The sequence below is a fragment of the Ammospiza caudacuta genome, chromosome 18, assembly GCF_027887145.1.
Source record: "Ammospiza caudacuta isolate bAmmCau1 chromosome 18, bAmmCau1.pri, whole genome shotgun sequence".
NCBI classification, from domain to species: Eukaryota; Metazoa; Chordata; class Aves; order Passeriformes; family Passerellidae; genus Ammospiza; species Ammospiza caudacuta.
The window spans coordinates 3,180,744-3,207,635 of NC_080610.1; the positions used below are offsets into that span (position 1 = coordinate 3,180,744).

At 46.8% G+C, this 26,892-nt stretch overlaps 1 protein-coding gene across 1 annotated transcript; it reads right to left on the minus strand.

Annotated features, from left to right (window-relative positions):
* Positions 1–4,572: 4,572 nt before the first annotated feature.
* On the minus strand, positions 4,573–26,551 carry HORMAD2 (HORMA domain containing 2). The gene is made up of 12 exons (XM_058816886.1): positions 26,507–26,551; positions 25,641–25,785; positions 24,018–24,081; positions 23,011–23,047; positions 21,729–21,749; positions 21,001–21,018; positions 19,653–19,720; positions 16,577–16,728; positions 15,811–16,067; positions 15,556–15,664; positions 14,177–14,241; positions 4,573–4,707 (listed from the first exon to the last, which is right to left on the minus strand). Exons 1-12 carry the CDS (start codon positions 26,549–26,551, stop codon positions 4,591–4,593), a joined length of 1,098 nt encoding a protein of 365 aa, XP_058672869.1. The 3' UTR covers positions 4,573–4,590.
* Between the last annotated feature and the right edge of the window lie 341 nt (positions 26,552–26,892).

Consider the following 26,892-nt stretch of genomic DNA (forward strand, 5'->3'; position numbering starts at 1 on the left):
TGTGAGCAGAGTTCAGCATGTTTTTGCATGTAGGTTTTTGCATGTAAGCAGAATCTCCTTCACTCTGGAATTATTGGCTATTAATGGAGCTGCATCCTGCAGTGCTGTTTTAATAACACTGAGGAAGCACTTGGAAACATCCAACAGACCAAACCCCCATAAAAAAAGCTCCTGAAGGGCTCCTGAGATGGTTCCTGCCCCAAAGGCCAGCACTCCCTCTGTGGGGGAAGAGTGGGAGAGAGGGAGTCCTTCCCTAAATCTCTGAGTGTCTCCACACTGCAGGGTCTCCTGCATCCCAGCACTGCTCCTCACCCACAGGCACATGCAGCTTCATTTTTCTGTCTAGAGTGAACTTTTAAGGAGAAGTATTGAGGGACAAAAAGCAACTGTGCCCCTGATTCTCCTACAAGGCCCTGACCCGTGGCTGTGCCTCCACCACCTGCTCAGGCTGACATTCAGGGAGCTGAGGCTGGCAGAGGCTTGGGCACATTCTAGCCAACTCCAAATGCCAGTTTTGTTTTCTGGAGACACCATTTTCCTGTGTTTTACACAGTCTTACCCTCTGTTACTGAAAAAAAGGTCTGTGTGTGATTCAAGGTCAATCTACTGCACAAAGGACTTGGTTTCCTGTTATCAAGCCCAGACTTTCATCAGAGTAAACATCCCCTCGCTGCACGTCCTGTAGAGAAACACATGAACAGTACCATGAACAGAATATAGCATGACATGCCTGGAAAAGAAACCAGTACCTTGTATTTGCCTCCCACATCCCCCTTCTCCCTCTGGTGTTTGCCCAAAGCCTTCCAGGGTAGTGCTGGGTGCTTTTCTTATGAACAGCCACAAACCGTCCTGAAGGGCGTTAATTCACAGAATTGTGAACAGTTTGGATGAGAAGGGACCTTAAAGCCCATCTCATCCCACCCCTGCCATGGGGACACCTTCCACTATCCCAGGGTGCTCCAAGCCCTGTCCAACCTGGCCTTGGACACTCCAGGGATGTGAGTGCTCCGGGATGTGAATCCACTGATCACAGCCAGGCTGTTTGCATTCCTGTTTTCCCAGTGTGCAGCCAGCTCCCCAAGCAGGTATTCACACCGTGAGCCAGTGGATTCTGCAGTAGAACAGTGGGTCATTGATGCTCTGGGAAATGCCAAACAGGCCTGTCTGGCACACGGACACCCAGGGCGGCGTTTCCTATGGAAAACTGTGAGCCTTCGGAATCTCAGCCTCCGCTTCAAGGAAAGGTCTACATGCCAACCAGACTTAAATTAGCCTTGGAAACTGATTCTGGAAAATGTGCCAGCTCAGATGCAAATCCCTCTTACTTACCTCGTGATGACAACAAAAGCCTGGTGAAATTTTACTCATCCATTAACAGAAAAGACCTTGCCCGGTGACACACGTGGGTGGGATTCCAGCAGGGTGACATTGCTTTTGGCACGAGGGCCTTGGCCCCCAAGAATGGCAGCCCTGTGGCATGACAAATGCAGGCCACAGCCACATACCTTACCTGCTGACTCAAGGGGAAGAATGCAGAACCTACAAAAATTAAACTTCCAGCCAAAATCCCGAGATGGTAATCTCACAGAACAGCCCCTGAGGTAAAAGATTGATGATTAGAATTACACTCAGGAAAACACTGGTTCATTTCTAAACACCTTCAGAGCAAGTTATAGCCAAGACATTCCACTGGGGTCACTTCCTAAATCCACTGGAGGGAAAACATGAGCACTCAGCTCACTGGGACAGTGATTTTTGTTTCACCACCATGGATAGAGGCCCCTCCATGCCCCATTAAAATCAATGGCAGAACTCTCCTGTTTTTAGCATGAACTCATTTTCGTTTCTCCTCCTCCTGGTCATGTTTCTCCTCTCTGCCATATCTCCAAAACTGAAACTGCAGCAGCAGTGATCAGATCAGATGACTTTCTAGATCACACACAACCGCGGAAATCCCAAAAGAATCCTCTGGTTTCAGGTGAAAACCAAATGTCGATACCTGTCCACCCGCTTCCCGCACAACCCCTGGGGCTGGGTTAATTTTCCTGTTGAGGACCGGCTATTTAAGGATGTGGTTGAGACGATGCGTTTCTGTTTGACTTCAGTTTGAAACCAAAAGACTGCTCTTCTTGTTAACCGCTCTCCCAGAAAGAAGGAAGGATTTCCAGAAGCCCCACTCACCTGGCTGTGGCTCGGCAGGTTGAGGATGTCCACACCCCAGCGACTGAAGAGCCTGCGGTCGCCATAAACGAGAACAGGTTCCCTTTCTTCGCTGGCTTTCTGAAAAACCCTGGGGAGCATTCACTTTCCCCTTACAGAATGTTCCTAATATTTTGGGGGTTTTTAAAGCAGTTTTTAATCTTAATTGCTGCTGGGATCTTTGGGTGATAAAGGGAGGATGGCTGTGATTCTTTGTATTACTCAGTGCTGCATTAGCACCGGGATCACATATTCATTTATTTTGGTTGAGGAGGTAACAGTCTCCTTTCACTGCACGCACACAATTACTGTAAGCATGCAGGGGACTTGCCAAATGATGCATGAGGGGAGGAGGAGAATCTTTGAAGAAAATTGTTCAAACGTAATTTAGTTCACTAATTGGCAAGGGACCGTTACTAACGAATCGCTTCTGTTTTATGTCAGTAGTGAATCAGGTTGATCATGTGTAACATACATTAAGTCAGTTAATGAGTATTAACTAGAAATGCGACCGAAACACAAGAAAAAGGGTTTTTCACCTTTAACTAGCCAAGCAGAATCACCAATAAATAAAAGGATATGTGTAAGTGGCTTAGATGATTCCAATCTGCAGTGGAAAGACTTTTCTTAGAAAATGATGGTAACCACAAGAGGGGAAAAAAATCAGATGCTTACTGCGGCACTTCATCAACACTTGCTTTACTTCTAACCAAGCCTGAAATGAAAATGACTAAAAGTCATTACCATAAAATAACTGATTAGAACCCCATGTGAACTGAGACAGTGAGTTCTGGCCCTGGCTATGGGACCAGGGCATCATAAGGCCAGTGAAGGTGTGTGCTGACCTGGTGGTGGCTGTGTGTGCACTTTCACTGGGGGACAGGACACTTGGCACCCCCCTAACCCTTGATGTGCCCCTAACCCTTGGGAATCCCATGGAGAGCACTGAGATCACCTTGTTGGAGCAGCCATAATCACAGCCATGCTTCACTCTCCTCTCTGTGTGTGACCCAATAGCGTGACACAGCTTTGGGTGCAGTCAGGGCTGCAGGAATGTGGCCCTCAGAGCCCAGCAGAGCCAGGGAGGTGACAGCAGGCCCACGTGCAGAGCCTGGCTCACTCGTGGATGTGCAGCCCTGAGAGCAAACACTGTTACAAAACCCGGGCAGAAGGAGAGTTTCTGGCTGGCTCTGGCATGTGAACAAACTGGCTTATTAGGCCACAGATGCAAAAATGAGAATGTGGAGTGAAAGTGAGGATAAAATGGAGAATTCTGGTGGGTGCTCTGCAGGTTTTGTGAAATAGGTATCAGGCCATGGAACCTGCCAGACACTGTGGGGGGCTCAGGGACAGGCAGGGTCTGTTTGCTGTGATCTGCAGGATTTGCTTTAGGATTGCAATCCAACACTGCACTGCCTGGAGAAGGAGGGTGGCAGAACATCTCAGGGAGCTCAGTCTGGGCATTACCTCTGCTTCAGCCTTGGTTTCTAACTCAGGCTTTTCAACTTTCTGGCCAAGCAGAGTCAAAGCAGAAGGGAGATGCATCAATCCCATCTCCTGGTAGCTTTGGGCAGGGAAAGATCACTGTTCCAGCAGGAAGGAAGGGCCCTGATGTCTGCAGCCAGTCTTGGATACTGCCACAGCAGATGAGAGCTCCAGACTCTATGGATCAGATACCTGTCATGTGTTGCTCTCCTTACCTGTATTTGCAGCCACCAGGTGTCTTTCTCACAGCAGGTTCTGAACTGGGTATTTTGCAACACAATTTATATCACACAACTGCTGAGCCCCTCAGCACATGGTGGGGTGCTGATTTAGAAATGAGCTGATAATACAGTCATGGCAACAGTACTTGCAGAGTCAGAAGAAAAATCTAAATATCCAGCACCAGCAGAAAATGTGTACAGATTAGTTTATCTCTGCACTCAATAGAGATAAGACCCCTTATTTGAAAAAAAAATCTAAGCTCCAGGAAACAGCAGAAAGGATGAAGTTAAGCACAGTGTGGTGGATCATGAGACATGCTGCCTGCTGGCATTGATACCTCAGAGTTCATCTAGAAATAATGCCTTAAATCAGGGTGACAGGACAGTCCAGCCCCAGAGGAGGGGACTTGGCCAGTGAGGGGCAGGGAGTGTGAGGGAAAGAGGCAGAAAGAAGCACACAGACACCGTTTCTGTGGAATGATAAATTCTCAGCTCAAGAACATCAAACAAGTGCAGCTGGCTGGCAATGCCATGGCAGTTCTGGTGCTTGCTGTCTCTTGGCAATCCAGAGTTTTCAGGAGACAAATAAACATGCAGAAATACACGTGGGATGGGGAAGAGTTAAACATTGGTCTGTACCAGTCAGATGACAATGCAAACTCACACCTTCCAAATGTATTGTGTGTCAGAATGAACATAATTTCCTGCTGTTCAGAGGCAGCTTCTCTGGTTCACTGACCTTCCTTTTCTTCTCAGGTCCTATTACCTCTTCCTGGCTGAAGGCAAGGTTCAGGAGGTTTATCTGCAAGAACCATCAGAAACAGGGATCATTCTCACAGGGCACGCTCCTGCAACATGAGTTAAAAAGTACAGCTTCCAAAAGTGTCATGTGTATGCCTGGATCCTCCTGGCTTTGCTCAGTGTGATCCTGTTCTCCAGAAAAGCAATTAGGCAAGGAATCAAAACTGGAGTACTGGATGGAGCTGGGAATGTAACAGTTGTGCAAGCAACAGGTTCAGCTTCAGGGACAGGGAATGGATTTGGTGGCCAGGGGACAGGACCCAGCTCCCCATCACTGACAGAAAATGGCAGGAGCAAGGAGATCCTTGAGGAATATAATAGCTGATAGGGCATTTGTTTCTCCACCAACCTCAGATAATCATAACATATGAAAAAGAAAGGGGCACTTAAGTGAAATCTGTCACAGCCTTTCAGGAGAAGACACACAGTCTCTCTGTTTGTACATCAGGGAATTCAGTGTGAGCTGGTCAATCTCAGGCTTCAAAACTACCTGTGAGTCTGTGAAAAATAACTAAGCCAAGCAAACTTTTCCCCAAAAGGCTTAACTTCCCTCTAGAAAGACACAAACCTCTCCCAGAAATACTCTGAGCCAGCGACCCAAGAGGTTAAAAAACACAGATAAATATATGTGAGAATATAAGTGAGTCAATGGAACAGACACTTCAGACAGACCACAGGGAGATGGACAGCCAGGACGACAGCTGAAGTGTTGGCTGTGCCAGGGGACAAACTCACTTATCCTCCTTATCATGTCACATATTTGCATTTCTACAATAATAATCTGGAGTTGCTGAGAGCAATGTGTGCTGTCGCCCACCCAGAAGGGACAAAGCACAGTCTGGCAATGTGGCCTCTCTCACTGGAGCTGAGCTGAGGGGACACAGCACAGCACAGAGCTTCTCCTCCAAAACAAAGTTCACTTGGATGACAGCGAGGGAAAGGAGTGCTGAGAGAACTGCTGCTCCCAAACAGGAGTACCTCCCTCTAGTGTCACTGCAAGACACCAGGCACCCCGGAACTGCATCGGGGAAGCACAAGGAGTTAATGAGGAGCTGCTCCAGAACACATCCCGGGGATGAGCACAAGGTCTCCAGATTACAAGATGTGGTCATTATAGAATTCCCCACTCACGTCACCAAGGCTGGCTTTCCATCTGACCTTGGTGGCTTTGGCAATCTCTGCATAGCAATGGGCTTTCTAATGTGTGAAATAGCTCTGATTAGGGATTAACAGCAAAATGCTTTGCAACAGCCTCCCTTCGCCTCTCTATCATGTTTCAATTTGTTTTTCTTCCCTCCTCTTCATTATGAGCCATACAATGTTGCTTAATGCAAAAATACAATTTCCTTTCCCTAAAAGCAGAGAAAACAAGAATGTGCCAAAGTGGGCTGGGCAGGTTCTCCCTCACCCTGCACAGTCAGGCTGACAGAGCTTTCCAAGGCTGCCCAAGGTGTGTTTGCTTGAGGACAGAGCCATGTGTTACAGCTCCTCACCTGACATTCAGCTGCTCCAACTGGCATTTTTGGCAGCTATTTACTTTCCTCTCCCTAACATAATTTTAACCCGTCTGCTTCCTCCTATTTTTGAAGTGAAGGGCCCAGAGAAAGAAATGCTGCATCCAAACCTCTGCAGTGCTAACACAGCTGCAGGTTTGTACCCTGTCCTGATGGACACACAGCAAAGCAGGGGCACAATTCCCAGTCTCCCAGCCCCATCACCTGGATGAGGCAGCTCTCCTTCTGTTTAAACCTAGCTAGAGCTGCTGCTTTAATTTCTTCTACTGAGGAATGGATCTTGCACAGCCCAGAAAGCTCCTCAGTGAAGGTTTTACCCCTTTGCTACTCCTCCAGAATTTCCTGCATGGATGGGATACTTGTAAGGAGGAGAAATAGCCACGATGAGCAGCTGCTTGCACTCCAGCTCCCCCCAGTTCTCCTGCCCTTCACCACAGGCAGCACGAGCACCTCACAGGAACCTGAGATGAGGAGTGAAAACATGCAAGGAAGCCATGGAGGGCTCCAGAGAAGCACTATTCACCCATTCAATGAATCAGATGTCAGCAGTGAGAGCTATTTCACTGCAGCCAGCGTGTCCTGGCCTGTCCCTGCCCAAGCTCACGTAGGAGCTCGGAGCCAGGAACAGACCCCAAGCCCAACTTCAGCTCCCATCCTTAACCAAACACTCCAGCCTCTTCCCCAGAAAAGCTGCTCTAAAGGGGATTAAGTCAGACCCGACATGTGCTTATTTGACTTGAAGCAGAAAGTAAACCTCTTCAACGGTGTGGTGAGAAGCAGGAAATCCCTCCCATTGATTAAACATACAATCAAAGCCTCCAGAAGTTAATTAATTCTAATTTTTTCCCACGTACTGGGATGCTTCATTGAATAACTGATGTCAGAGCTTGGGCTGGGAGAATGTTGCATTTCCTCATACACAACCTCAGCCCCATGGACGAGCCAGGAGCTGTAGAAGCAGGTAGGACAAGGTGCAGCCCCTTGCACCCTCACCCCAAAAAGGAACCCTGCTGACAGGTGGGACAAGCCAAGAGCAAGCAGCAAAGGCAGCAGCAGCTCCATGACCTCCTGACTCTGAGTCCATGGCAGAGTTCAGGGTCTGGGTCATACCATGAACACACAGTGAGTGTGAATCTCCTGTTTTACTACGTGTAAAAAAGCAATATTTTGCCGCAGGAGTTTTCCTGTAGAACTGCAGCTAACTTGTGAATCATACAAGTGTTACTAATTTCTGGCATAAAACTCACAGGACAGCTGCGAGTTGTCTGGAGAAGATATCAGGCTAAAAATAGATTAGACTTAGATTAAAGCCTTCCCAAGGCAGACTGGTGGACGAAGCAGAGTGAGCAGACCACAGCCACACTGCTGTTCTTAGATAGACACAATCAGGACCCAGTTTGCAATCCCCAGTGTCCCAACATATTCCAGCCAAAAATTCCCAGCATAAATTGAAGAAGATTTACAGCTCTCCTGACATGTGTTTTGCTTCCCAGGGTATCCTATGCAGAACAGCTAAAATTGCACAAGAGCATTAGGCTGTGTCCCTTTTTGTCCCTGGGCTGCCCCATGCTGAGGTTTGGCACTTGGCACATTTTATGTCCTCAGAAGAGTTCCCTTTGTCCAGGACACGGAGGGTTTTGTTTGGTACCTTGTAACTATCCCCACAAATTCACAAGCACATGAATGTCAAAAGAAGTGCAGTTCCATCGAGCAAGCTGGAAGAATAAGGGCTGAGATACAAGACTGAGCTGCTGGAATAAGGCAGAGTGACCCTCAGGTGTCAGGACATCACAGTTTGTGTGGAGGACTCTCATCATCAGGGATGTTAATCAGAGTGACCTGAGGCATCCTGTGATTTCAGCTGCAGCTACCACTGACTCAACAGCACAGCAAACTCTTGTCACTTCCAAAAATCAACCTGGTGACTCTTCAGATTGGTCCCCTAAGACCTCATTCCTGCCTGCTCACTGACAGCTGGCTGCTCCGTGCTCTGAAGCACAGCAAAATCCCAGGGTCACAGGACACATCGTGGTGTCACTGGAAGGATGAGAGGAGATGGACACGAACTGAAACCACAGAATCACAGATTCCCAGAAGGGTTTGTGTTGGAAGGGATCTTAGAGCTCATCTCATCCCACTCCCCTGTCATGAACAGGGACACTTTCCATTAGCCCAGGTTGCTCCACAGCCCATCTAACCTGGCCCTGAGCACTTCCAGGGAAATACAAGAAATCCTGTTTAAACATAAGGACAAACTTTAAATTTTTTTACTGTGAGGGCAAGCAAGTAGTGGTGAAAGTCAGCCAGGGAGGTTGTGGAGCCTCCTTCCTTGCAGATACTCACCACCTGAGAGGAGCAGGTCCTGAGGAACCCTCTCCCTGTGCTCTGAGCAGGTTGGTTGGCCCTGCTGACCCCGATGGCTGTGCAGGGGTGGCTCTGTGGTTAAACCCCAGCACTGGGCTCCCATCAGTTTCCAGTGCCATGGTCACACTGACATCAGTGGAATCCCTCCTGATTTCCATCTGGGCAGGAGGATCACGCTGGTTACTGTGAAAGCCAGCTTACACAGGGGGAACAATGAGGGACCCTCAGTGTGGTGCTGCTGTGGAAAGCTGCCACGTTTTTGTGCCCAGGAAATGACACCAACACATCACTGACTATCACCAGTCCTCTTCCTTTTCCTCAGCTCTTGATAGACCTTTGTCATTCAGTGCCATTCTTATGTCTCACACCCCGTTCTGTACTGTAAGTTTTCGGTGCTGTTTAGGTGACCTGGAAAGGCCCAGGGATGGCCTTGAAGAGCCCGGCGCTTCAAAGGACGAGGAGAGACTTCTGATCTTGTCTCGGTCTTGGTGTTTATTAATTGTTTATCTAAAAGATTTTCTTTCAGCCCGACAGAGGTCTGCACAGCAAGTCAGCCATGGGCACACTGCGCAACCCCTGGGGCGGTCACCTATCTTTATACCCGAAGTTACGTATACAATATTTATCATTTTTCCCCAATACCCTCTACCCTTATTAACCGGTGCACTTTTAGTAATAACCAATCCCCAAGTGCCACCATCACCACAGAAGATGGAGGCCAAGAAGAAGAAGAAGAAGGACAGGACACGCCCCAATTCCTCCATCTTACCTCTTTAGACCCCCCTGTACCAAAATCCTAAATCCTGTGTTTTACACTCTAATTAACTTATCCCTTCACCATTCACCCAGTGAATTCCTCCCAGTCCTCATACAGGTCTCATCTCCTGTGTAGGATCAAAATCCTGCCACCAGACACTTCTGGCAACATTCCAGGACTCCCGAGCCCCCCAAGGGTGTTCTCGGCCACTCTGCACCTCCATCCTGAGGTGCTGAGATCCCACACTGTACCTGGTGTATCTTGTAGCTTTTAAAGGATTAATGAGCAGATCTTTCCAGAATTCAAAAATTCCAAAATTCCAGCTTCAAAATTTTTTGTTAGAAGACAAAATTACCAACATCTCTCCTGCTCGTCTCCTCCAGGGCCCTCAATCACACTATCCACTTCAGTGAGGGACATTCTCATTGCTGGATCACAATCACTTCCCAGAATCCTGATTCCAAACTCTGTCTTTCTGCCTATGAGGCTGCTACCCTGCAGGCCCTCCTGGGATATTAGATGTGTCCAACCTTAATTTCTGTGGATTTCTCCAGAGGGTCTGGCTGCTAGAATGCACAGCAGGAACACATGGAGTGGCAGCCAGCACGGAAGCGCCACGTCTTCCCACAGATGTCCCTGTGGGAGCTGCCAGGGAATCTGAGGGTGCAAGGGTTAAATCTCCCTGGATCTGTGGGTGACAGACCTCACCTCTGCATGCAGAGATCACTAGGAAACTGTTTCCTGCACACTAGACAGGGATAACTCATGGAAGGGATGAATGGCCCCAAGATACAGCTAAGGATCTGACGTGAACTGAGAGAAGCCAGGAATTTCCTGACCTCCCTGTCTCACTCCTCCCAGCATGGCCAGAGCTCACAGGAAGGAGAGGCAAGCTCATCTCTGAATCTTTCTCTCTTCATTGCTTGGGCCTGTGTAGCTTCAGCTGGTTTGGAGGAGAAAATGTTCTGGGAACTTCTCATCAGATACACTCTCCTGATAGACAGACAGAGATAAACCTTGCTGCTTTTTTTTCTCTTCTGTGAAAGTTCAAGATAATGACATTGCCACAGAAAAATGCTTTCCTATTGCTCTGCACATGGCAGGTTTCATCCTTCAACTGCCTTCTGTCATGGCACTTCTGAACGTGGTTTGCCTGGGAAAAATCAGACAACAGAGGTCCTGATCTCGAAGCTGTTGTTCTGCAGTTGTGCTGACCTTCAGTGCCAGAAGGAAGCTGTGTACAACACTGCAGCTCAGCAGGGCACAGGAGCTGTGGAATGGTTTGGGCTGGAAGGGATCTTAAAGCCCATCCAGTGCCATGGCAGGGACCCTTCCACTGTCCCAGGATGTTCCAAGCCCCATCCAGCCTGGCCTTGGGCACTGCCAGGGATCCAGGGGCAGCCACAGCTGCTCTGGGCACCCTGTGCCAGGGCCTGCCCACCCTGCCAGGGAACAATTCCCAATTCCCAATATCCCATCCAGCCCTGCCCTCTGGCACTGGGAGCCATTCCCTGTGTCCTGTCCCTCCATCCCTTGTCCCCAGTCCCTCTCCAGCTCTCCTGGAGCCCCTTTGGGCACTGGCAGGGGCTCTGAGGTCTCTGTCAGGGTAACTGACACTGATCCCTGGCACACTGGACAGGTATTACTGCACCATCCATGAAAGTCCACACAGTCCCTTGGAGAAGGAGCACGTGGCCAGGCAGCCATACCTTCTGCACAAGGAGCAGCAGCTGGAGGCCAGACAGACTGTCCTCTGAGGCCTACAGCAGCCCTGATCCACAGAACTTAGGTATGAAGCTCTCCCCAGACATCTCAGCTGCAGACAGCTCCTGTCAGGAGAGCTGATCCACATGGCAGGAGCCTGCCTACAGCAGCCAGTGAGTCCCAGAGCAGAACCCCTGAGCCCTCCCTGGTCCCACTGGGATGCCCACACAATGCCAAGTGTCAACACTTGTCTCCCTCATGTCCCACAGCAGTCTACAAGCACGGCCAGCCCAGCAGCAGGAGCAGGGTCTGGCAGCAGCTGATGAAGGCAGAAACTTGGGAGGCAGAGCTGCCTGGTGCTGTGCTGATCCAGCCACACCATTCCCAGCCAGGGCTCCCTGCACGGCTGCCTCACTGTGCACTGAGACTGTGCTCCAAGGACCACCCCAGAACTTCAGCCCACAGCTTCCTGATGGGAGATAAATGCCTGCAGAGGCGTTCACATGGTCAGATTTTACTCATCTTCTACTTCTGTTCCATTCCAAACTCATTCCACTGCAACATGTTTGCTTACACGAAGACAAAGCTGACCAAAATCAATTTTCAGCACAAGGACATTCAAGGATGTTCTTTACAAGAGGATACAAGAGTTTGCTGAAGAACTCAGAAATAATCCCAAGTTCAGCGCAGGACCCAATTCCAGCAGATTTCTATTAGTTAAACTAATGGGCAGCAATTCTCTATTTTCCCCAACTCTTCACAGCTCCCAGAATGCCAGTGAAAAGAAGGAAGATGCACAAAGATAGCACAGGAGGACAAACCCTTGGCTGATGCAATCAGAAGGCTCCTGAAGCCAGGAGAGGTGAGCTAATTTATATGCTGGTGCCTAACTCTGGATGATTAAGTGCAGAGATGCTCTGCTGGGAAAGGGCAATCTCTCATTTGATCCCAAGGCTCATCAATCATGAGATGGCAGGTAAGAAGCCAGTGGAGAACATGAAAATTTTTCCCCAACCTGCAAAGCCCTCTGTCAGAGACTCTCTGTGACCACTCCTAAAGGCCAGCTCCAGCTCTCGCTGGGCAGGGAGAGCTGCTTCTCTTTTGGCAGATCCACACCCTTTCACCTCTCCCATGTCAACTAGACAAAAATAAACCTTTAATAATTCCTGGTTTTCCTGAAGAGCTCTAGGTCAGCAAGATAATGACCAATAAACCCAATTCCAGTTTTTATTTTTTGTAACCAAGCAATCAGAAGGATTCACTCCAGCTGAGGAGCAGAAATGTGCTCACCCACATTTCCAAAAGCATCTTGTGACTGTGGGTAATGGTTTTGAACTCAGAACTTCTTGAATATCAAATCCCCATGCAGCCAGCAATTTTCTGTGACACTCTAAATTGTTCCGGTGCATTTGGAAGATTTTGGCATTCCCACCCCAACCCAAGAGATGGAAAACATTATCTGTAGTGTCTGGATGGCAACAAGGTGTTCACATTCACACCCCACCAGGTCTGCTCCTCCCCATCCCACCTACACCTGACCCTGGCAGACAACACCTAACTCAGACTTCCACCCCAGCTTCTCCTCATTTTTTAGGACAAACTTCAGCCACCAGCTTGGCTTCCTGATTCACATGGAATACACAATGGTCATTTGTTTAACCACTTCCTTCAGAAAAGAAGGGAAAGTCCCTCTCATATGGAAAAAAGTGTCCAATTTTTATTAGTGCAGGCTTTACAGTGATGATTCTAACTACTGGCTTGACTTTGTTTTTCCCCAAACGGGGTGAAATATTAGCCAGTTTCTAAGCTAGGAGGTTTTAAAAATAGCATCAAAGAATACATTAAGAAAAGAATCTCCCAGGGCTTGGGATTTTTTTAAAAGTCTTTGGGAGCACATGATGGATAAAGTGATTCTTCCATTTTTCAGCAACTAATGCTGTTTCCACCACCTTCAGACACTCTCACTCCTGCTACCGAATTCTAATGAAATGCACATGCTGAGAGAGGTGTCTGGTGCTGTGCTGGCCATGGTGACAGCCCCCAAAAGAAGGTCAGAGCATGAATCAGTGGGGCAACCATGAGGCGCAAACAAAAAAGGCTCCTGTTTTCACAGACGACAGAATAAACAATGATCAGAAGGAAAGCGGAGGATGTGACACGAAAAAAAAATGTGGTTAAAGTTTGAAAAATACCAGCCTAGGCACACAAGTTCACTTCTAAGATCCAGAGTCAAGGCAAATACCTCGCAGATGCCTTTAGAATGACAGGGTGAGCAGCAGTCTGCAGTTGCTGTCTGGGTTAGATTCTTTTCAACAGAGGCGGGGAAAATTTTAGTAGCAATTTCCTACTCTCGTTAACTTATCCTGTAAAGAGCAGTTTCTGACCATTCAAGCTCACATGATTCCCAGCTAATTTGAATGGGAGGAGGATCAAGTGGCAAGTCTGGTGGTATTCAGAGATTTGCCATGTCACTGAACAAACCTCTGCATGTGAATTTGGGTTCAGATGGTGACTCAGGGTTTGGCTGGCCAGCCTTCAGGGTGGGATTAATTTTTTACTTATCTGAAACAACCTACCTGGTCTATCCTAATTCTTTGAGCTGCTCCAATAACCATCAAAAAAGAGATCAGTACCTCCAGGGGATAATCCTTTCTAGCCCAGAGGGGTAACCAAAAAGGGATAGGAATCATTAGGTACCTGTGACTCACATGTAAAGAAAGTCTGGAGCAAGAGGGGAGAGGTGAAGACCATATTAGGCAAAAAATACACCCTTCAAACCTAAAATAGGTTAGTGATTTCAGACTCTTAATCTAAAACCACCCACAGGTAAACAAGCCTGGCTGGGACAGAGATTGGCTCTGTGTGTGTTACTCAGAGGTACCAGCTCCAGAGAACAGAATTAAATTCCAGTACCGGGCAGAGGAAATAAACTGATCACGGAAAGCTTCTTCCTAAATGCTTCCTGTTTATGTTTACATCCCTCTGCTACTCTGTAGCCTCTGTGTATTGTTACCCTGCACAGTAAATCCACTAAGGTTAGTGAATTTTGTGCCATCTTTGATGATGCAATGATCCATGGCAGTGTATTCCCCTGTGCCTGGAGTATCTCAGAGCCACTAAAGCTTCCTCACCTCCTGACAAGCCCTTGAGCAAGGCATCCTGTTTGTCTCCTCCTTGACTCCTCTCTTCTTGCTACCTGCAAGAACCCAAACAGCAAAGCAAAATTAGCTGCATAGTGCTTAATTAAAAAAAAAAAAAAATCTGGAAGCCTGACTAAAGCACTGAGGCAGAAATCCCATGAAATTGTGTAAGCTTTGCTCTCAGACACTGCCAGCAGTGGCAGTTTATTCCTAGAAAGAGAAATTTCAGCATGAAGTGTCATCTGAATATCAGCTTGCAGCAGCTCTATCAATTAAAATCTCCATTTTAACCTGGATCTAAGAAAACAAAACTTACGTCTAGACATGCCCTAAGTGTGAGGGGTGGGGGAAAGGAGGGGAGATCTCTCCTGGTTAATATTTATTAACTTTTCAGACAGTTTCAATAAAATTTGAGGGGGTGTCCAAAGTGCCTCAGTGGCATGAGATGAGGCAACTGTTTAGAGAAGGAGGATCCTGTAAAAATCCCCAGAGCAACAAAAATGGCAGGATGAGTTAATTCCTTATTAGTCATCAGGGAATCTGCAGGAGAAAGACCTGCAAAGGTGATTTCACAGGCAGGGGAGCTGCTTTATCCTACTGCCTGGCAATCCCAGGAATGCTATTTACCATTTTGTCACTAGATGGTATTGTTCCACAGGCTATATCCCAGCCTCAAAGGTCAAACAGCATGGTATAGCACAGGCTGGGTTGATTAAAGGCACAGAAAAGGCTTTTTTCTCATGTATTTTAATGTATCTTTTCCCATATGGAAGTTATTAGCAAAAGTCAAACTGTAACAGCTAAAGGAAAAGAGCTTTGTTGAACATGGAGATAATGTAACTCAGTTTTGATGATCTGTGCATTTCCTCCATATCTCAAAAAAACTGCTGAGATAAAGAGGTACAAAGATACTGATACAAAATCAAATGTTTCTGTTAACAAACCAAGCATAATCAACCAGCAGCCCTTTGTTACAGTTCAGTCTGACCCAACACAAACAGCCTGACAAACTTTGCTCATCCAAAACTTAAACCACAGAATTAGGGGATGGGTTGGATGGGAAGGGACCTTAAAGCCCATCCAGTGCCACCCCAGCCATGGCAGGGACACCTCCCACTGTCCCAGGCTGCTCCAGCCCCAATGTCCAGCCTGGCCTTGGGCACTGCCAGGGATGCAGGGGCAGCCCCAGCTGCTCTGGGCACCCTGTGCCAGGGCCTGCCCACCCTCCCAGGGAACAATTTTTTTCTCTAATATCTCAAATAACCTACTGTTATTAACTGCACTGAAGACCCAGGACATTGTGTGGAATACATTATGCTGGGACATAATCAGGAGCAGAAGCTCCTTCAGTTTTGAAACTGAGCATTTACCTTTCTCTTCAAGGCATAAAGAAGATGCTTCTGTTTTTCTGCCCGGATGGGTGCCACTTATATCCCCTTCATGCTCATTTGAATCTGCTCTGACAGGGCAAGGGTGATTCTGTAAAGCAAATGATGTTTTGTCTTAATAATATAACCTAAAAAATACACCCAGGTGGTAAATCCATAAGGAAAATGTTTCTTTTAAGGAGGTTTTTGCTAGATAAATTCTATTCTGGTGAGGATCAGATAGAGCTACTTCTGTACCTCTGTGCTCTCCTCCTCCTCCTCATCTTCCTCACAGTCCAGCCCTTGGTGGGAGATCTCAGTAGGGCCGTTCTTCTGGATCAGGTTGCTGTCAGCCTTCTTCACCCTCTTCTTCTCAGTTGTCACTCTGATTTTCATGAGGTGGAAATCAGTGGAGACTGAGCCCACTTTCAGGTTGATGGGATCCCCAGCAAACAAGAGGTCCCCAGGGCTGCCATCTTCCTTGAAGCCAGGGGGCTGGTAATCCTTGGGAGTGACTGCACAGGGAGAGGGAACCCCATGAGGTCAGGGACACTGAGTTCCATCTCTCCTCAGTCTGATTATTCGAGGTTTTTTTTGGTTTTTTTTAGGAGGAAGGGACAGAACGCAAAGGGTAAAACCAGCTGAGCAAATGTTATCAGGGAGTTCAAAGAAAAAATTACTTTAGGATGCTGAGATACCATTAAAGTGCTGGAGCAAAACCTGGCATTGCTTGTTCCTTAGGGAAACAAACTAAAAAAAACTAAAAAACCCACAAAACAAAAAACCCCAAAACATCCAGGGAAGAAGGATTTTTCTCTTTCACACCACATAGCTGTACTTCTTATATGGATTTCAAACCTCTCCTAAAAACGTCTGCCACCCCTGTGCATCACAAATATTTACTGTGTTACAACATTTCTCAGTGCTGTCAGCCATTTCTATGCTTTATTTTATTCACAGGGCTCACACTTACTACAGACACTGATGGAACTCTTCCCCGGGGCACACCCTGCTCTCCACCTACCATGGTTGTAGTAGAGGAGTTTCATGCTCAGGGTGATGTCATTGGGCAGTGGCCCCAGGTCCTGCATGAGCAGGTACAGGGTCCTGAGCAGGAGCCTGCTGGCATGTTTGACATCCTTGCTGCACAGCCCGGCCACAAACTCCCTGTGGTTGCTGCAATGGAAGAAGAATGGATTTGTTGTCCTCAGTCATGAATATTCACCATCCAATTACACACACAGAGCACCCAGTGACTTGTCTGAAACCACCAGTGACAAACCTACAATGTCTTTATGTGATTTCCAGATAAACAGGGAAGTGAAGCAGGCTCCAGGGATGGGGTGGCATCTGCAGAACACCCTCCAAACTCAGAGGCCTGGCATTTCCATTTGAACAGACTTCGGAGCTGGGGCAGCCATTATACAAATGTCATGACTCACTTGTTTGAACATGATTAAATTGGATCAAAGGACCATAAAACAAGTGCCTTTCACCTAAGCAATTTCAGGAATGAGAGGAATGAGTTGAGGATCCCATCTAAAGCTGATTCATCACAGGGGCTATTTTCAAGTCCATTCTGCAGTCTTTGAAGAGAAGTGAATTGCATGTTCTCACTCAATTCCATGTAAGAAAAAGCAGCTCAGAGGCACATTTTTCAGCAGTGACAAAGGGGCATTCCTCTCACCTCCTTCACCCATCGAAATGTCAGCTGGCTGCTCCAAGCCAGCAGTCCAGACAGAGACCCATGGGTGACATGAGTGGGATGAATGGCACTCCAGAGGAGTTTTTTTCTCTTTGATTAAAACTGAGGTAGATGAGATGAGCAACTGAGAGCAGCCAGCCAACTTCAGATGAATCACTGTGTGACTAAGGGACCTGAACTTCCCTAACTTTCAATGAGAAGGGGTCATAAAGATGTGTAGCTCCTTCATTACGTCTTTGGAAGACCCCTGACACCATGTGTAGGCTGGAGGGTGCCCAACACAATCACCCCAAATTGCATCAAAAGCAGTAAAAAAGTAACCCAAGAATATCCCAGAGCAAAGCTGACTGACTGACCCTCAGAAAGGAACAAATTAAGATCAATTCCCCCTCCCAGCTGAACTTTTTTGGGTCATGAAAATGGGGTGGCTGTGGGACAGCTTGACTCCCCAAGGTATGGAATCACAGCATCGTTTAGGTTGGAAAAGATCTCTAAGACCATGAAGTCCAAACTCTGTGGTATTAGATGTGCACTGTGGTCCTTGATTGAATCCTGCGTGTTCAGAAATGTACAGTGAGAGGAAAATGCTGGAGTGCCTAAGGTGGAATATCCATCACCATTACAAACTGTGGGATTAGCAGATCAGCAATGGCAAAAGGAAAGTTCATAAGAAAAAAAGAAATGAGATGTCCATAGGAATTAACAGCATTAACAGGTCAAGCACTGCTTCAATATGGGAACACTGAGAATTTGATGCAGGAGGGAGTCAAAAAGCAGAAGACAAGGAACAGAACCTTGGAAGGAGTGGGATCCGTGGCAAGGAAGTCCCCCAAAATCCATTTAAAATAAGGCAAGGACCATTTAGGAGAAAGCTTCCCCTTACCCCTTGGATGTGACGCTGCAGCCTCACAAAACCTCTCTCCCAGCGTGATTAACTCAGAGTTTGCACAGCACAGCTGCTGCAGGTGTAAAAGGCAGCATTCTCAGCTGAAGGAGCTGATAGCAAAGATGACACAATTCCCTGTCTGTGCCAGAATTCTGGATTATTAGAGACTGCAGGGACACGCATGAGCCTGCCACAGCACTGCCAATCCCCACGAAACAGAGCCCAGGAATCCAGTGCCACAGGCTCTGGAGCCTCAGAGCACATTCAAGCATGACAGGAAGATGGCTTGGCCTCTCCCTGGATGACACAAAGGACACCCAAGCTCCATGTGGGGACTGTGCTTATTTCTAGGAATTAATGAGTAAGGCTGATTAAAACCCCAAAGTATTCAAGGACTATCTATTATCCTTCAAATCCCAGATCTTCTCTTCCCCTCAGTGTGAGGATACTGGACAGCAGAAATGGAGTGCACAGCCAAAAAGTCATTCCAGAGATAATTCAGATTTGCCCAAAAGAAAATAATTTTGCCTTATGGTTAAAGATTACTTGGATGTGTTTAGAGAAAGAGCAGCTAAGGGCACACTCCAGGAGGGCTGGGGAGGAGCTCCCTGAGGAGCACACAAGACAGCAGAGCTCTCTTGCTGTTCAGGCAGGTTCCAAGATCCATCTTTCACCAGTGCCAACTGCAGAACAAAGTAAAAACAGGTTAATTAATTTTCTTTGCTTTGGTTATAGCAAATGGCCTTTGATAGCATTTATTTGAAGCTCCACAGGATTATGGCCTACTAAACACAGCTTTAAATATCTAACAGAGAGTGCCAAAAAGAGGCAAAAAGCTGCTACTTCCTGCCACATATTCTGCACCATCAGCTCAGGCCTCCTAAGTGAAAGTTCTCTCAGGTCACTCATGCAGGGCTGCTCAAGCAGAACACGTATGCAAATGCTCAAGGGAAAAAATCCAGGGCACAGGATCATGGTGAAAGGGCTCAAACTGAGCAAGTTTCATCTGAAAGCACAAGGCTGCCTGGTGGAAGTGCAAGAACACTTGTTGTTAGCTGAGACAGCAGCAAGCTCAACAACTGGGCTGGTTTCTGCATGGCCTCCCTGATGAGGCACCACTTCTGTCAAATGTCCGTGGCTCAGGTGTGCTCTGAGGGTTCCTGGTGCTATCAAAGAGCATTTCAGCTCATCCTCCCAGCAGTTCATAGCCTGCAAGGTGAATGTCCTCAACTCTGATGGTATTTACAGCTGCTTAATGGCTTGGACCTGCTCAAACCACAGAATCACAGGATGGTTTGGGTTGGAATGACTTTAAAGCTCACGTTGCTCCCCACTCTGCCATCTGCACAGACACCCTCCACTAAAGCAGGTTCTCCATCCCACCTTGCTTTGGACACTTTCAGGGATGGGGAGTCCACAATCTCTCTGGGCAATCAGAAAGTGTAGTTTCTTAATGCTCCAAGAACATAGTTTTTAGTGTGACCCTGAGAAATGAACCCAAATCCTTACCTGCAGATGTCCATCTGGGGCACCTTGTTTTTGTACTTGAATTTGAATTGATACATTTCAGTGACTGTCTAGAGATGTAACAAGAGAGAGAAGCAGAAATGGATCACTTTGAGAAACAAGATGTGTCCTGAGCTTGGAGAGTCCTTTCACACTCTCTGCCAGAGCACAGAATTAATCCAGTGACATGCTGATAATTTTAACTCTACTATCGCTTGCACAAGCTTTGGTGAATTCTCTTAACAGCTACATCTTACCTAGCACTGAAAAAACAAAAAAATTACAAACTTCCTGCCTCCTCCTTCCATTTCCTCTGTGGGCCTGGCTCTCCTGCTTCAGTCTCCAGCAAGGCTCCAGGGCTGGCCAGTCCTCCCAGTGTCCCTTGCTAAAGGAAAACTGGGAAGCTGCCCAGGTGACCAGTGCCACAAGGAAGCCTGGCCCCATTCTCTGAATGGGTACAAGGGCCTGGAGGACTCTTCCCACAGGGAAATCCAAACAATATTGCATGGAAAATAGCTGAACTTCACTGGTCTCGGGCTCTTTTTGAGGTAGACAAAAATAGTGGGTGATTTTCCATTTAAAAGAATTAAAGAATAAAACAATTAGGAAGAACAGACAGCTTCCCCCCAAGAGAAAGGGTCTATTGTACACCAATTCCATGCCTATAATTCACTTTTTCTGGAGACAATGAGGTCGATTAGCAGGAGCTCAGCTGAGGTCTTAACTCGGAGCTTTCCTTGCAAATCCAGCCTTGGCATGACTCTGCTCCTGCTCTGTCCCCAGACTCTGAGGTGCCACACAGCAGAATGGAACCAGGTTCAGATGCAAAGGCTGTGAAGCTGTTCCCTGATCCCTAGAGTGGATGCAGACCCTCACTCCTGGATCACAACCCCAGGTGAAACCAAACAGAAACACAACAGGGAACACAGAGAGGCTGAGGACAGGCACCACCCAACACACCCATCCAGGTCTGAAGGGATTCCTGCCTTCTGTCCTACACCTCTCTGCATGACAAACCAGCTCTTTTCACCAGGGCTGTTAAAAAGGTGGTTTGCAAATGAGTAATGTTGAATTTCCCATTTTTTTCTCTTTGGGAAAAGAAAACAAAACGGTGACCATGCCCATTAGTTGCCTGCTAACATCCCTGCCTGAGGCCTGGTGGGCCCTCAGCCGGGTGTTTGATCACAGTGCAGCTCACTGAGCTGGCACTCCGGAGTGAGGCACAGGGACAGAAATGGGGTCACCAAGGAGCTCTGTCAGGGTAGGACTTAAGCCTCCACTCCACTCTGAATACAAATGTACTCACCCATGTCTTCAGCTGCCTCAAAGATTAATTAAGACTCTTTCTTACCTCGGGGTTGGTGTAAATCTGTTACAAGAAAGCACAGTGAGGACATTCTCCCTGGGACGACTTGAACCAGTGACTAACAAGGATTTTTCAGTTTAGAGCAGAGACTGTGCTATCTTTAGTGTGGGATCAGAGAAAGGAATGGCTGGGAAAGAGCCTTCCTCTATCTGCAGTCAATACTTACCACTTCAAAGACAGGTGAAGACACTCATGTGTGCAATACTGGAGGAATGAGGTTCATTCCCATTCCAGCCCTCACAGGCAGCTATTGATGCCTGGGATTTAACTGCTCAGATGATGCTCAGGGTGGATGGTGAGCAAAGCTTCTGGTGCTTTGTAGGGGGCTGAGGCCAACAGTGAGAACCACCAGTGTGTGGTTTCTCCAGGATCAAATTAATAAGGAGGACCCCTCTGCCATGTGCTCTCCATTTTGGAGAAACAGAAAAATGGAAATGGAGAAGCACATGGCAGTTTCCATGATAGGAATCGCTCTCAGAGTTTAAGGAGACAAATAAGGCCACAGTCAGAAGTCTGACATGCTGAGAAAAACATTTCCATGCAGCCTTGAACTCTACATTTACTGTATCTAAGAAAGGTCACAGCTCTATTAAAAATCACACACATTTTGGCTTCTCCTTAAAGAAGGCACAAATGGGTTGACACAACCTTGACTCTGTATCTCTTTCAAGCAGGGGAGGGGAGAGAAAACCACTTTGTATTCATTTACTTACTGCAAGGACAGCCACGTGTAGCTGAGGAGAGAAAACCAAAACAAAACACAAAATCAACTTCTAACCTTAGTGGGCAAGGAAAAGCAAGTCCTATCAAACCCCGACTGCCTACACAGGGAGAAGGAATAGATACACTCAACAAACCAGGAGTTAAAACCCTTCGTGCAGATTCTTCCCAGCACAGCATCAGCAACACCTAGTGGCCAGTTTGCCTGGCTTGACACAGTTTCCCAAAAAACAACTCCATGCTCAGTAATCCCCCCTGGGACTCCTTTCAAACAAATCCCCAAATAATGGTTCAAAACTCTTCACAACAGCACCCATCCCTACTCAAGGTTAATATTTGCTTTCTGCTAGGAAACTCCCCAAAGGTATTTAATTTATGCTCTATCAAGGAATTGCACATGGGACTGCCCTTAAAAAAAATCTTATAACATGCATTAAATCCCTCAGTTTTTCCTTAATCCTTGTCAAACAATTAATTTATGTCTCTCATGAATAACAAAGGGCTAAATACCTCCTAGAGCTGTCAGCAAGCACTAAACTGCGTTCACAACACTGTTAATTGTGCACACTGACAGCTGTAGTGATGTCTGAGGGACGCTCAGATCATCAGTGCCAGAACAACCAGTGCTCCACCTGGTCTGGAGGAGCTGGGCTGGTGAACAGTGCAGACACAGAGCACAGCAACTGTGCTTTATCCTGTGCAGGGCAGTTTTTCTGTGAAAATCAGCAAGGAATATAAGCACTTGCTAGCTGGTTTTGTCCTGGAAGCAGTTGCATATTTTATTAGGTGAATTAAGGGGGAAAAAAGGGATAAATTCTGAGCCTGAGAGAAAAGCCAGGAGGGTTAGAGAACAGGAGATGAAGGGGAAAGATTAGGGAAAAGGAGATGAAGGACAGCAGAGGCACAGAACCTCTCTCAAGAAAACAAAAACAGGCAGGAGATCCAGATCTCAGATCTGCCTGGCAGGATCTCTATCAGATGTAAGAGAACACAAATGTAGAGCACGAAATTAAGGAAAATCCATTGCAGGCTGCAAATTGGTTCCCACACCATGGAGAGCCAGGAGAGCCCAGAGAAAGTGGACAGGATTTGAGCTCAAGGCACAAAATCCCAAATCTCATACTCAGGGCAGGGTCTTTCCCCTGTCCCACAGCTGTAAAGGTTGTTGGGTGCATCAAAGATCACAACAGAAATACAGCAGGAATGGAAGGAAAGTTTTGTCCTTACTTTATGAAGAAATAGGACACTCTAATAAAAAGTGAAAAAAACACTTACATACTGCTTCTCCAAAGCATCAAAACAACCTTGAATCCTGCCAGGGAAAAAACCCAAAAACATGTTAGTACTAACCAGCAATATTTATCTCCTGATCTGTAAACACACTCATTAGATGTGGGTTAAAGGGCATTTTTCTCTGGAATTAGGTCAACACAACCAACAACATTTGGGACTTGTGAAGTCCTTTTCAGGTCAGTCCCAAAGGCATCATTTTCCTTTCTGCATCTGCGTGCTGTTTACACTTCTGGGGCATTATCCTGTCAGCCCAGAGCCTGCTTGAATCCTGACAAAGACAAGGTTTGGAGGCCAGAGGCTGGCTCTGAGCGTGTCCCTGCTCTGTGCTCTGTTTAGCTCCCCAGCCAGAGCTTTGATGGCTCTTTTCCCATCAGCCTTGTACAGGGCTTGGCTCAATCTGAACATGTCTGGTCTTGTAAATCTTTGTTATCTGATGCAGAGTTTACAGCAATAGATTTTCTCAAAGTAGTAAATATTATTTGAAGCATCAATGGCCAGATATTTACTCTTGGAGTCAAAGGATGTGCAGCAAGGTATCTCCCTAGCACATCAGGGACAGTTTTTCTGCTTGTTGGGAACGTGCCAACAGTGAAATACATCTTGAAGAAAACTGTGGGGTTCTTAGGGAGACAAAATATTGTACATACTGAAAAACAAGTGCAAGAATCCCTATCAAAGTGAAACTAGAAAAAATTCAACCCAACAGAAAGGATCTCAGTCTTTACCCTCTCTCTGCACCTCTGCTGCCACATGTGCTCTGGGGCCTGACCATGACCTCACTGCAGCCAACACTTGCACAGCCCTTGAACTCACATGATCTCAGTCACTAATTCTGTCCTGCTTACACAGGGGCCAAGCACCCCCAGCTGCAGTGGGAGCTCCCCTGGCACCAGGGCACGATGTTTTCCAGCTCAGGAAGAAGAAGAATGCAGGGGCAGACGTCTCCTACTCAGCACAATCTTGTCTTGGTTTCGCTGTTACTCACTTACCATTTGACTATCTGCAATGATCCCAGACAGCTTTTATCTTCTCGCAGAATTTTTAGACAGAGGTCTGCAAAACCAGATTTAGCACAGAGTTACAATCCTTATCACAGTTCTTGGGCAAACACTGAAACTAAGCCAGTCCATCCTCCCTTTTTTGGATAAAAGCTTTATCTGAAGGTCCTTCCTGAGCGGAACTGTTGGGTTTCCACCAAGTCTCAGGTGGGCTGACACAAGATTATTGCTGGGTTTGCAAATGTCAGAGCTTTCCTCAGAAGCCCTGGGCTCTCCCAGAAGAAGGGATGGAGTTACAGCTTTATTACACCTCTTTATTACACCAGAAGCTTCATCCTCTCCTCCCTCCTCTTCTCCACTCCATCCTTGACCATTCCCTAACACCTTCCCTTCTGCATTCAGACTTCACCAAGATCCATGTGAAGCGATGCCCCAAGGACTGTGCTCACAATAAACTTTCTGTGAAGCTTTTCCACACAGCTCCTTCTACCTGTGCTTCCAGGCACTCAGAATGGCAAAAGGCACACCTGTCCTGCAGGTGAAAAGGGGCATTAATAACACCTTAGGATTCAACCAAGGGGCCTTTGAAGATGTGAGCAGGCCAGATGTTAAATAACACCCCTCATCAAAGAGGCATAGACAGACCTGACATTTGACCAGTGGCTTTTCAGGGTTAGGGGATCAAGAACTAATTTGGGATTTCTGTGCCCTCAACCAAATCTACAAAGTCCATGTGAACATGTTTCAGGGCAATTAATGCCATAAGGCACAACACAGAAATGGACTGGAATGCAGGGGACATTTCACACCTTGAATGATCATAAAGATGTTCATGAACCAAAGCATCACTAATTCTTGGAATTGTGTGACAAGAGTTTGGTTCTGAAAGTTCTTTTTCTTTCCCTAAAAAGTTCTGATTCCCAGAGCATGTATGAGATAGTTTTCATGAAAATAAACCCCAAATCCCAACAATGAAACTGTTTTACACTGAAGGAGGGATGATTTAGATTAGATCTAAGTCAGGTTTTTATCATGAGGGTGGTAAAACACTGCCACAGGTTGCCCACAGAGAATGTGGGTGCTCCATTCCTGGAAATATTCAAGGTCAGGTTGGATGGGGCTTGGAGCAACCTGGAAGACTGCAAAGTGTCCCTGCCCACGGCAGAGGGTTGGACTTGATGGTCTTTAAAAGGTCCCATCCAACACAAACCATTCCACAATTCTATGAAAATGGACAAATCTAATTTCAGCCTCCCAATGAAAACTAAAACTGTGAACCTCATGGGTTCAAAGATCCAAAAGAAAATAAAACATTCCAATAAGAGTACATTTAAGTCACTCTCCTGGCTCAGAAGCCTGATTCGTGGGGCTGGCAATGCCAAGGAATGACCCTAGAGGAATACCAACAGAGAAGCCAGAAGCTCAAGATTGTCTTCCATGCTCTCTGTCAGAAATTCTGTCTGCACCCAGACTTGAGAAGATTTGAGAATCTGTAGCCAACCCCCACCAAAGTGAAGTCACCCACGTGTGCAGCCAGAAGATAACACACAAGGCAGATTATAGATAAAAGGCAGTGAGTAGAAGGAAGCCCTCAGCACAACGAACAGGTGTTACCATCCAGATAGCGAGTGCCATAGGAGCTCTCAGGGAACAGCCCCCTCATGTAGGTAATGCAGGACACAGAGATGGCCAGGAGCCTTTTCACCAGCACCAGGGACTGCTGCTCTGTGCTGATGCTCTCAGGGAACAGCACTGCCTCCTGCAAAAGCAAGGCCAGAAATAGCACCTTCTTAAGTGTAACACAGATTATATTTAGAAACAAGTCTCAGCAGGTGGGAAGAGGGTAGCTTGGAAATATAACATGAAATTTTAAGGTTTCTCTGGTGTTTAAGCTAGGCAGGGAAGACTCGTGTGTGAGGTGGGTGGATTAAATGATTTAAGGGCAGAGATCAATAGATCTGACATCATTACCCAGATGCAGAGTGCACTGGTTGGATGTGCCCTCCCCTTTATCACATTCCCACCCCCTCCACTGCACCAATGCTGGCACCTAACAGAGAGCCACCCCTCAAAAAGGTGTGCAGTTTTAACTGGGGAGTCACACAAGCCCAAAGGCTGCTGTGGTGCCCTGACAGCAGCCTGAGTTGCCAACAGAGTGATTTTAACTCCAAGCTGTAAAACAGCACCTGGAGCTACAGTAAATACACACTGTGTGATGCCAACACGAACAATGCAGCAGACACTGCACTAAATTTAGTTCTTCTGTTACTTTATTGCTGTTCTTCCTGCTAATAAAGCTCTGTGCACACCTAATGAGCCTACATTTATTGAGTCAAATCATGTCAGAGCCCCATTCTGCCTCTCACTAAATTGGAATGAATCCAACTAAGAGCAGTGCAGACAACACAAAGGTTTCCTGCCTCCGCAGGTCCCAAAATGAGAGCTAAGATTGTCTGCACCACCATATTTTAATTTTTTACCTTAGAGGGCTTTTTCTTTTGCTTGACTAGCTGCCGAGCAGCCATCCTGTGTTTCAAAGACCTGCCTTCCACTTGTAACTAAACCCTGAAAAATAAAGAAGGCATGAGACACGTAGAGAGCACAGTTACTGCTATTTCTCATTTATATTAAAGTAAGAATGAAATTCCTCAGAGTTTGAAAGCTAATTGCCAGGAAGGACAGGTAAAGCAAAGCAAACCAAGGGTACTCCATGGCACTGAGCCTGCAGAGTGTGAAAACTCCTGCTCACTGGTAAACAATCAATAGTATTTGAAATTCAGGGCCACAAGTGGTGTCAGTCGGTGCCACTTCGGAATGCATTTCTCATATTCCAAACCACAAATGTTAATTCCTACAACCATTAGAA